Source organism: Lotus japonicus, chromosome 4 (assembly GCF_012489685.1).
Source record: "Lotus japonicus ecotype B-129 chromosome 4, LjGifu_v1.2".
Lineage (NCBI taxonomy): Eukaryota > Viridiplantae > Streptophyta > Magnoliopsida > Fabales > Fabaceae > Lotus > Lotus japonicus.
This window is the reverse complement of record NC_080044.1, coordinates 78,393,229-78,403,824: the sequence shown is the minus strand read 5'-3', so window position 1 is coordinate 78,403,824 and position 10,596 is coordinate 78,393,229. Positions and strand designations below refer to the sequence as shown.

General features: G+C 35.7%; 1 protein-coding gene across 1 annotated transcript; it reads right to left on the bottom strand.

Annotated features, from left to right (window-relative positions):
- Positions 1-343: 343 nt before the first annotated feature.
- On the bottom strand, positions 344-10,039 carry LOC130714250 (protein TONSOKU). Its single transcript, XM_057564143.1, has 20 exons — positions 9,706-10,039; positions 8,589-9,383; positions 7,695-7,871; positions 7,165-7,256; positions 6,527-6,625; positions 5,880-6,322; positions 5,767-5,798; positions 5,453-5,680; positions 5,171-5,324; positions 4,295-4,411; positions 3,924-4,024; positions 3,670-3,793; positions 3,276-3,388; positions 2,708-2,819; positions 2,367-2,471; positions 2,224-2,290; positions 1,996-2,116; positions 1,717-1,884; positions 1,194-1,311; positions 344-1,110 (listed from the first exon to the last, which is right to left on the bottom strand). The coding sequence occupies exons 1-20, from the start codon at positions 9,967-9,969 to the stop codon at positions 590-592; spliced, it is 3,951 nt and encodes a 1,316-aa protein (XP_057420126.1). The 5' UTR covers positions 9,970-10,039; the 3' UTR covers positions 344-589.
- Between the last annotated feature and the right edge of the window lie 557 nt (positions 10,040-10,596).

Here is a 10,596-nt window from a genome sequence, read left to right as displayed (position 1 = left end):
AATACGTTGCACTAAGTACTGAGCTCCCTTTCCCCGTGCATGTAGCAAAAAGAATACTGAATAGTTATCTGATGATGAAACTCAATTACACCAATCAATTATACTTGCTGATAATCCATTCCTGTGCTCAAATAATGCTAAAGATTAAGCATGTGTGGGAATCATTCAATAGTTGTATTATAGCACATTACTTTTACTCAAATGTCAAAGTTCATTATACAGCTTTGGGGTAATAAGAAAATTAACGGATGCTTTGAGCAACAGAAATTATCAATTTGAAATTTAATCCATGTTAAGATGATTGAGTCAGAATATTCTAAAATGAAATCTAAAGCTGTAACTGTAATCATCAAATAGTAGTATAGTATAACATTACTGGTATTATATACATGAAATTGAGATGGATGCATTAGAACAGTGTTCTACATAATAAATGAAACTAGAGGACCTGTACTACTTACTTACAATTGACATGCATAAATTACAACTGTTGATTGTGAACAAATTTATTAATTAAGCAACCCCTTTTTATTCACAAAAAATGACATCATTGACTGGAGAATTCCCTCTTACTCATGTGAGCTACAAATCAATCCTTTTTGCAGCATGGTTTTACTCCGCAGCACCTCCTTTCATTCGTTGATAAATGGATAATTTTCCCAGTGATGTGCTTCTGACTTGAAAGGGGTCGTAGAGTTTTCCATGAACCATAGAATGCTTCCGCCACTTGTGCAGAAAAACCATTATTACTAAGGTCCAGTAGTTCTAAGCTCCTTGCCTTACCGATAGCAATGGAAAGCTGTTTAGTGAAATGGCACTCAGGAGATGAAGAATTTCTTTGACCTGAACTGGCACAGCTGTCATCAATTCCAGAAGCAGTACCTTCTACTCTGAAAGGAGTTTCTTCATCTTCACTATCAGCAACTTCCAGCTGATTGCAGACAGTGTTTAGAGAGCAAATGACCTCTTGATGATCATCCACTTTCATATTATCAAGTTTCTGGTCCTGGTTTTGTGAGCATCTTCTAACTGATAAATCATTTTGCAGAGCAGAAAGTTCATTTGGAACAGAATTATCAGCAAGATCAAGCTCCTCCAAGCAGCTGTTATCTGATAAAAGGAAACAACATAACCATGTGGTAGTAGCAGTTTTAAACAATGAACGAACAACTAAACATGATTTCATGTTTTACCTGCCAGTGCCTCAATTATGTGAAGAACTCCATCACACCCAAGTTTACACTTTCTAAGGACCAAAACTTTGAGACTGCACTGTGTGTTTGTGAGAAGAGAAAATAGAGTGTTGCTGCCCTGTATTCACCAAAAAAATTAAAACAAACAATGTGAACTTAGTGGCCCTTATGGAATATCTGAGTATAGAGGATGATAACAAAGATTTGTTTCTGTTTATTAATTCTCTGGGAAGATGTGTAATCCCCATAATGGCTATTTATGATACTATGCAACTTGTACAACTGGATGTCCAGAGATAACAAAAATGTAACTGGTTAAACTCACAAAAACATCACTAAAAGGGAACAGTAATACCCAGATCTATATAATCTACTAACTAGAGTCAAGAGTAAAACTAAAATGCTGAAAAGCCAGATTCTAGGCTGTGTTACAGCAATACTTAATAACATCCAAGTTAAACCAATCAAGGAAACATGCCTTGCAAGAATATCAGCAATAGAAATTCAGATACAGTGAACAAACCTCGCGCATAAGAGGATTTCCTTCCAAGTTCAGGTCAACAATGGAACAAAGAAAGTTAACATTGGTGTTTAAAATATATTTAGATGTTAGCCCACAATATGATTGATCAAGTTTCACAAGCTCTTCTGTCCCTTTGACCAATGATTCTGCTAATTCTATAGCCCCTTCCTGCAAAATAACGCCTCTATACAGTCAGAAGAGCAAGTGAAGTAAGCATGCTGGAATAAAAAATAATGGTACAACGAAATGAACAGATTGTAGGAGATAGGTTTTACTCACAGTTCCAATACCCGTGCCTCCAAGTACCAGTCCTGATAAAGTCAAGGTCCCAGCTAACTGGCAAAGGCTATGGACAACTGGTTTTCCTAGTTTTAAACCCCTCATATTCAACTCAGAAAACCTACAATGGGTAAATTTATCTCAAATTTCTGTATGCCCTGAAAATTTACAAATAATGTAAAGATGCCACATAGAGATGGAAGTTGACACTGGTATGATTGATTCTACCTTTTCAAAGTAGAAAGCTTGGACAGAAGATTAACTAAAACATTTACGGATACAGGGCTGTTGTGACCTGTCAGAGGAAGACTACCCATTAAGCTGAGGTTACTTGTATCAGGGATTTGAAAAGAATGATATATTCAATATACCTATACAAAGATGCGCAAGAACAGATTCAGGGTCCAATGCATCAGCCATTTCTTGAATAGTTTTTGACGTGATACAGCAGTTCTCTACGTTCAAGCTATAAAGAGCTGTGCAACAGAGTCAAGTTAATAGAAGTATGGAGATACCCGCAGTATAAATCAACATACAAGCACATGTGGGAGATCATAAGTGCATCACAGCATAAATTCAAAATACCGATATTTTTACAGCTTAAAATGAGACCAAGGATAGTAGAAAAAGGAAGGGCATGGTAATCAGCATCCTTCAAGATATAACAGAAACCCATATTCAAAGTGGCACAGCATCAGGACATGCAGCTTACCTGTACAACTTTTTAAGATTGTCAAAAGATAAGATCTACATGCATCAGTAAGACGGTTTCCAGAAATGTTAAGGACTCCTAGTCGGGTAAATAATGCTGAGCATTCGCTAATCTGACAAGAATAAGCAAAGTTAAACTATTAGCAAATTGGGGATGGTATAAATGGAATCCAAGTCACGCAAAATGAGACTAGTGTTCTTTTATCACAGATTAATCAAGAATCGAATTGATAGAACACTATTGTAAAATATATTGCAATCTAAAAAAAACTGAGATGACCTTGTGGGAGCAAGGTAGGTGAAATTAGCTCATATTTCAGTGATCTGAAACGTGGAAATTGATTTTTATTTTCAGAAAAATATCATAGCTAAAATAAATTTATGGCTATACTAAAATGAAACAAGTTCAATTTAAGGAAATATCTTTCTGTAATAAAATATATTGTGTAACCATCATTTTAAACCCTTGGACCTAAATTCACATTTAAAAAGAACGACTATTATAAACATGGAACAATGGGAAGAAGGCAAACAGGAAAAAATGAAAATGTTTGCAAGTGGTAACATACCTGAAACAGAGCTGTTGGGCCAAATCGATTGCAATGCAAATCCAAAGTTAAGCCACCGTAAGATTGGTTCAATGCACTGAACACCTTCTTAAGTTTTTCCATCACCCCATTTCCTAAAACATTATTCATTCAACACATGGCAAAAACTATTCAGTAGATTTTACTTATTATAATTTTTTATATTCGTTCTTTATGGTTTAAGTATTTATAATATTCAACTAGTCGCCAATAAAAGGATTACTTGGTGGATAAAATACAGATGAGACTTGAGAACCAAAAGAAAGGCTCCTCTTAAAGAAGCATAAGAGAAGAAAAGAGTGGTTGTTAAACAACTTGCAGACAGGAATATACCGGAATCTAAAGCAAAAAGATGGCAAATCAGAAAAAAATGTACCTAACAGATTGTGAGAGATATCAAGCATTGCAAATTCCTTTTGAGATTGCAGTGCATTTATCAATGGTGTTATAGACAAATCTTGCAGGTCGCAGTCAGACACAACGATTTCATCATCCGAAACCTGTTAACAATAAACCCAAAATCAGCTGTAAGAAAAAAAATCAAATTCAAGCCAACATCCAAAAATGACAAGGAATATATGTCACTTATTCTGGCAATGACAGAATTAATACCGCTAACCTCTTTCTTACCTCTAAATTATAAAGTTTCTTCAGAACCTTGATATTTGGTACCTTAGACAACTCCGTGCAGCAGTCTACGTATATTTTTATTAGGCGCTTCTGGACGCATCCTGTAAAACATAAAACTTAAATGTGGTGTCTAAATAGGACCCAGAAGAATAATGGGAACAGGGTCCGAGTTAGCTAGAAAGTATTTGTTTAGTTAGTTACAGTTACTATCTATCAAGCAAATAGGTAGAGGCATAAGAGTTCGGATTATATAAAGAGCCAAGTAGAAGGCAGGGATTCAAGAATTTAGATTTGCGAACTGTGCAAAGATAAAGATAATAGCATGGTTATATCACTGAATAAGAAAAAAGTATAAATAGTGCATTGCATACCTTCAATGGAAGCTTCAAATGTGTCATTTCCCAGATGTTCCTTAAGCTTTTCAATAGGTTCCAAGGATTCTAGATCTCTTCCAGCACATTTTATGTGCTGTATTATGGGCAACAAACCTACTCATAAATTATTACAAGTCAACTCAGCATAAAAAGATGGTGAACTGAAGGGAAACTGCAATAAGAAGGTAAATAAATAAATGAATGAATAGAAAGGTTATGAAGTAAATGTGCTAAATAGTAAGGCAGTTGGTAAAGAATGAATTCACTAGTCAGACACCAACAGCTATTCAATATGAATGCTTCCTGTCCCCTCTGCAGGCGTCAGATTTAGAAGTTTTATCCAGATCCATACAACTGATGCAGTACAAGAATTTGCCAAAACATGTTTAGCCAAAACCAGTAATGCACATTGATTTTAAAGCATTCATACGTTGCACCTAGCTGTGGGACAATGTATTTCTCATGTGCTGTGCCTCTATCCTTACTTAATTGAGCACAAATTGTGAAAAATAGGAAGGTCAAAATCTTGTGAGCTAAGTATACTATAGTCAATGCATAGGAAGACTTGATTGCTTTTTGTGTCATTGCTCATTAGGTGATACTTTTCTACTCTACCTTAATATCAGAGATAGAGCAATCAATAGCCACACCAAAACTAACTCATCCGAAATCCTGGTAGAAGTGTTCATAATAATGAGGAGCTGGAGCATCTATCATCCTTTATGTGCACAACCAAGATACCAAAATCCACTATCATTTTCCCCTTAATCAAATTTCTACCAAATGTCTATTCAAGTTGGCCAGTGATCTGCTATGCTAATATTATTAACAATGACAGAAAAGTAGAAAACACTTAAACCAGAAATTGCCTACCCTCTGATCTCTTTTCTGCTGGAAGTTGTAGATAGTATAAACATGGAACTACAGCTTTTAACAAGTCAATATTCAACTGATCATCAGCAGTACACAAGGCTGCTTCTACGTGAATCAGATCATTCCCAATCCGGCATGTAATATGTTGCTGCAACTGGAGAATATAAAGGAGGACATAGGTTAGAAAAGTATCCATTCACAAGAATCGTGATGAACATGACAATGTGGCCAAAGCATGAAGCTCAACTATATTAAAGTTAAATCCATGACAATAGAACTCACATCATTTTGGGGATATTGCACCAAGGGATGGGCAACACCCTTATATTTGCCTGAGGAATCTATGTCACATTTAGAACCACTAGGAAAATCCGCTTCAGCAATTATATCATTACTCAAAGATCCAGAATGTCTGCTAGATTTAGCGGCTGTGATTGGACTAGAGCATTTGAAAGAACTACTACTTTCTTCAACATTAATTGGATATTTGGATCTATATTCAGAGACAACCTGCCATCTCAAAAGGCAAAGCCTGAGCAGGCTGATAGTTCTTGAGTAAAACTCACAAAAATGCAAACAGGTGGAGATTTCTTTACCTGAACTTTACGAGGACTGGCTTTATTAATAACTGCAATCAGGCAAGTACCATTCAGTACATGACTTTGGTACAAGGGAATCTTAGGGTTAGAGCAAAGCAAGGAAAACATACTTGCATCAGAAGTGGGGAAGTCCTCTATCAGGCATTTATGATCCTTTCTGCTCAAATACTCCTCCTCATCATCAGAAATAACTAGAACACGTTTACGGTTGTTTGCCGTCTGATGGCTGCTGGTTAGATTTGTCATACTTTTGGGTGACAGCTGAGCTTGCTTGGAAGAGTTGGTAAGACTATCCATATGGTCTGTGTTCTTTTTGGATGAGCCTTTTATGGACTGATATATTGACATTAGAGGCACGTCATCTGTAAACTCTTCTCCAGTAGTCCGAGATTTTGACCTAGAAATTGTCTTTGGAATGCAGAAATCATCAGACCCACCATCTGACAGATGATCTGCTTCAGTATCAGTCTCAGAGCAACGATCCTCTGGCATAGTTTTAGCTTCTGGCTCTTCTTCTGGTTTCTTCAGCTTATCAATTAGAAGTTTCAACCTCCTGTAAAGGATCACAGTTGATAAGAAGCAACAGTACAAGTCTAGAAAAAGGACCCATAATATCAGAAACAATAAAATAGATTCAGTTTAGCAGATGACCAGATTTTGGCCTCTAAAAGGTTAGAATATTTAAATGAGTCCATGAGTTACTCCATGAAATTGGATGAAATGTATATATAAAGATAGACTTCCATGAATCAGTTACCAGGTCTCATCCTCATTATCAAATCTGATCATGTTGCTATAATGCATATTTTCCAAGGCATTAATCTGTACATCAGGAAGCTTTGCCTCAACAGCAATTCTGCAATATCACGGGAACAAATTAATGCAGTTCAGCATGAAACAAAAGTCACAAAGGATGTATTCTTTTGAAGCAAGCAACTCCAATCAAGGTTGAGTCACACATGTCATTGACAGTCAAGTTTCACTCTAGTTTTGGCAGCATCTGCAGCTGCAACTTCTAGAAGCGCATTGTGGCATTTAAACCAAGTTATAAGGGACTTCTCAACACAAGTAAACAATTTAATAGCAGCCAAACATATTTTTATCAAAGAAGTAACTTCAGAAAAATTAAAAGAAACTAGTATGGAGTCTATTTCTTGTAATTTCCTTACATGATTCACAAAACTGCGGTGATCCAACAATATAAAGCAAATTTATACCACATAATTCATGTGTCCTACTCTTATTCAACTTAGTTGCACCAAAAGCATCTGAGAAAAGTGACAGAAAACTATTGTGTTCAACATAAATTTAGCTACTTGGAGAATACATTGTAATTGCAAATTTATTTCTTGATAAAAAAAAATTATTCATCTAATTTCAAGAAATTAAATTTACCTGTAACTGTCTTGGTATGCATCCAATGCTCCTCTCCAATTTTGAGTAGAATCCAAAATATTACCAATATTAATTTTCACAAGAGCTTGCCCCTAAAATCGTTATCAACAAAGCATAAGATCAACCAAGGAGCATCCCAGTTGTAGACAAAGAGGTAGTATTAGTTTACATTTATCTTTGGATACCATGAAACCTACGAAGCAAGGGCATTGAAATGCATTCACACAAATTGAAGGTCCCATCTGGAGTGTAAGTATCAAGTACATATGAGTAGGTTTTAGTTTAGGTGTCTATGTTTTATACTTGGCTTAGAATATTTAATCATTTTTCCTGACATGTATATAGCTCCTCTCTTTCAAAGTGGCCATGCTTCATAGTAAATAACTGACTTGCAATACACTCATATTAACAAGTGTTTCAAAAAGTCATATATGCTATTTCCAAATTCAGATTTGTTATATATTGAATTAAAGGAAGAAAAGCAAACAAAAAGTTTTAAATATTATATCATAGAATAATGAAAACTTTACCTCTAAGTTAGCATGCTGTATGAATTGTTCCCAACTCTTTTTGTACCATTTGATTGCTTTGTTAAACTTTCTAAGCTTCTGGTATGATTCTCCAATGTTGAGATATGAATCACCCAGTCTTTCCTCATTATAAAGTTCTTTTGCTATTTTCTTCTTCTCCTTTGCAAATTCACAATGCTAAACAAAACATTGTTTAGAAAGAAAAGTCATACATTTGAAACTACTAAACATACCATAGCTTCAAAAGTTTACTGCAATCACCAAATAATGCTAATGAATGGGTCATGAAGTTATCAAACATGAAGGGAAACATTTGAGAGCAACACATGTGAATGATGCATGCTTTAAGCAACTTTGATACTGATACCCTATTTCTGGTGCTGCTAACATCGCAAGCGTCAATACATCATAGAATTAACTTTCACTTATTTCTTAATGGTAAGTTCTTGCATAGGTTTTCTGATTAAAGAAGTTGCAAAGATGAAAGAAAAAAATGCACTTAAAACAATGTTCATAAATTTGCGGTTAATTGATAACTAGACACTACAAGTGCAAATTAGTTCCTTAAATCAAGAATAGTAGACCAAACCAAAAAGACATTTTTTTATCTATGTTGAGAAAGATTCTAAAACGTCAAATGATGAATAATGGAAAAGAGCCATGTGAGTTTAGCATTTGTCTCTTAAACATGATAGGCACAAATTAACACAACAAAAAACACTTCTCTCTGATTGAAAAGAAGCCTACTTGGTGTAGTAAACGAATCTGTTGAAAAAACAACTTGCCTTATCAAAACTTATATATTGAAATTTTGTCAGGTAAATAGCAATTGCAAGACATGACATTTAATTTACAGACTTCTGTGTCACAAACACAAAGATGGAAGATTGATACCTTCTCCCACGCAAATATCATCCCTGCTTTCTCAATGAGTCGGTCAAGTGTCTCATTTTGCAGCACTAAAAATTTCTGTTCATCCGGTGTTCCTCTTGCATTTGTTTTATCTCTTTTCAGTTTTTTCAAGTTTTGTTCTTCTCTCGTTATTGCTTTCATTACTTTCACAGCTTCTTTCACTATCTTAATATTCTCGTTACATTGCTCCATTAAAGCCTCTTCATCCTCCAATATTCTTACCAAAGTAAGCGCCTTCTCATAATAAGAATTTGCTTCCTCATACATTTGTATCCTATAATGCATTTCACCGAGATTAATATACCCTTTTGCTTCTCCTTGCCGATGCCCAATTCTATTACAAATATGAATGTCTTTCTCCATGTGTTTCCGAGCTTTATCCCAAGCCCTCAATTCCATATACACGCGCCCAAGGTTATGATGGAGCCTGCTGCGCCCATCATCATTATCACTAATCTCCTCTTCATCACAAATTTTCAAACCTTTAACCAAAATTGACATTGCATCATGCCAATTTTCCAGTTCTACTTCCAGCATGCCCATGTTGTTGTGAGCATCAATGTATTCCTTGAGGTATGACTTGTTATTCGGCCGATTCTCTTTCAAAGTCATGGCCAAATCCATTGCACTCTTGAAATACTTCTTAGCTTTCCGAATCGAATGATGATCATACTCCGATTTAGTAAACAATTCAAGATACGTTCGACCGAGCTGCGTGCTTGCTCTCTGCTGCTCAACTAGGTCACTAGCCTCCTTCGCAAGATCTAAATGCTTTTTCTGCAATCGAGAAATTCAACAATATAAACTCATCGAAAATGCTCGCATCTGGATTGAAAATTTCAATTCCTAAACATGAACTACACCAATCCAAACTCCTTCAAACTCACGTTTAACCAAAATCAAATTCACAAAGTGAAAATCAATCGCCTGAAATCGAAAATGCTTTTTCTGCAATATAAACACATAGAAAATGCTCGTATCTGGATTGAAATTTTCAATTTCTAAACCACTTCAAACTCACGTATAATCAGAATCAAATTGATAAAGTGAAAATCAATCGCGTAAAATCGAGTTTACAAGTGTTGATCGGAGCACTGACCTGGTAAGTTAGGGCATCGGAGAAGCGTTCGAGGCGGAGATAGATCTCACCGAGGGATTGACAGGTTGGGAGCAAGTGCTTCTCGGTCAAGTGCTTCAACGAAATGCGGTAATCGACTTTGAGCCAGGTGAGGGCTTCAGTGTACTCTCCTCTGTTCTTGTATATGTCGCCGATGACATTGGCCCACCGCGCCTCCTCCTGGTGGTTGCCCTCCGCCTTGGCGTTCCGGTAAGCGGACTTCGCCGACTTCAGATCTGTGTCCATCTCGAAACGACGGTGAACGGTGTCGCTTTGGGTTCTCTGAGACTGAAACTCTGCTTCGTTTGTGAGGTTCGAATTTGCAAAGGTGAAAGTGAGGTTACTTTAGTTCCGCGCCCTCTTTTATTTCCAGGTTTAAATGAAATTTCATTCATCCCGCCAAAAAAACACTTATTGTTTTCAAGAGAAATAACAAAATATTTGTATGTGCTGAATATTTTCAAGAGAAATAAATTTAAGAAAAGTTTCAAACGATTGAATATAAATTTTTTTTTTCATATTTATTAGTCACCATTAAAAAAAATTGAGTAATTGGCACATTGACTTTATTTTAAAATTACAATTACATGTTTAGTTAGTTCATAAGAATTGAGCATTGCCCTTTATAAGGACTATACTCAATTATTACTATCTATTTAAAGACTGTGTTTGATGGATGATAAGTAATCTGTATGTAAGCGACCTATGGTTCAGGATACATGTCATGACCTGTAATGGTGACCAGAGCCGAACTCACCCAAACTTTTATCCAATATATATTAAATATGTTTTTTTTACATTATTTTCACATGTCCATGCGATTGAAGATTATTTATACATTTCCAAATATTTTTATTCTCAAGACAAAAACCA

Bases quoted from the DNA above. Each gene is read 5' to 3' on its own strand.
- LOC130714250 (XM_057564143.1), bottom strand. From the start codon at position 9,969: ATGGACACAGATCTGAAGTCGGCGAAGTCCGCTTACCGGAACGCCAAG. The intron at 6,626-7,164 runs GTAAATTTAATT...GTGATATTGCAG, and splicing joins GCATACCAAGACAGTTACAG to AATTGCTGTTGAGGCAAAGC. The intron at 2,291-2,366 runs GTATATTGAATA...TTCCTCTGACAG, and splicing joins TCTTGCGCATCTTTGTATAG to GTCACAACAGCCCTGTATCC.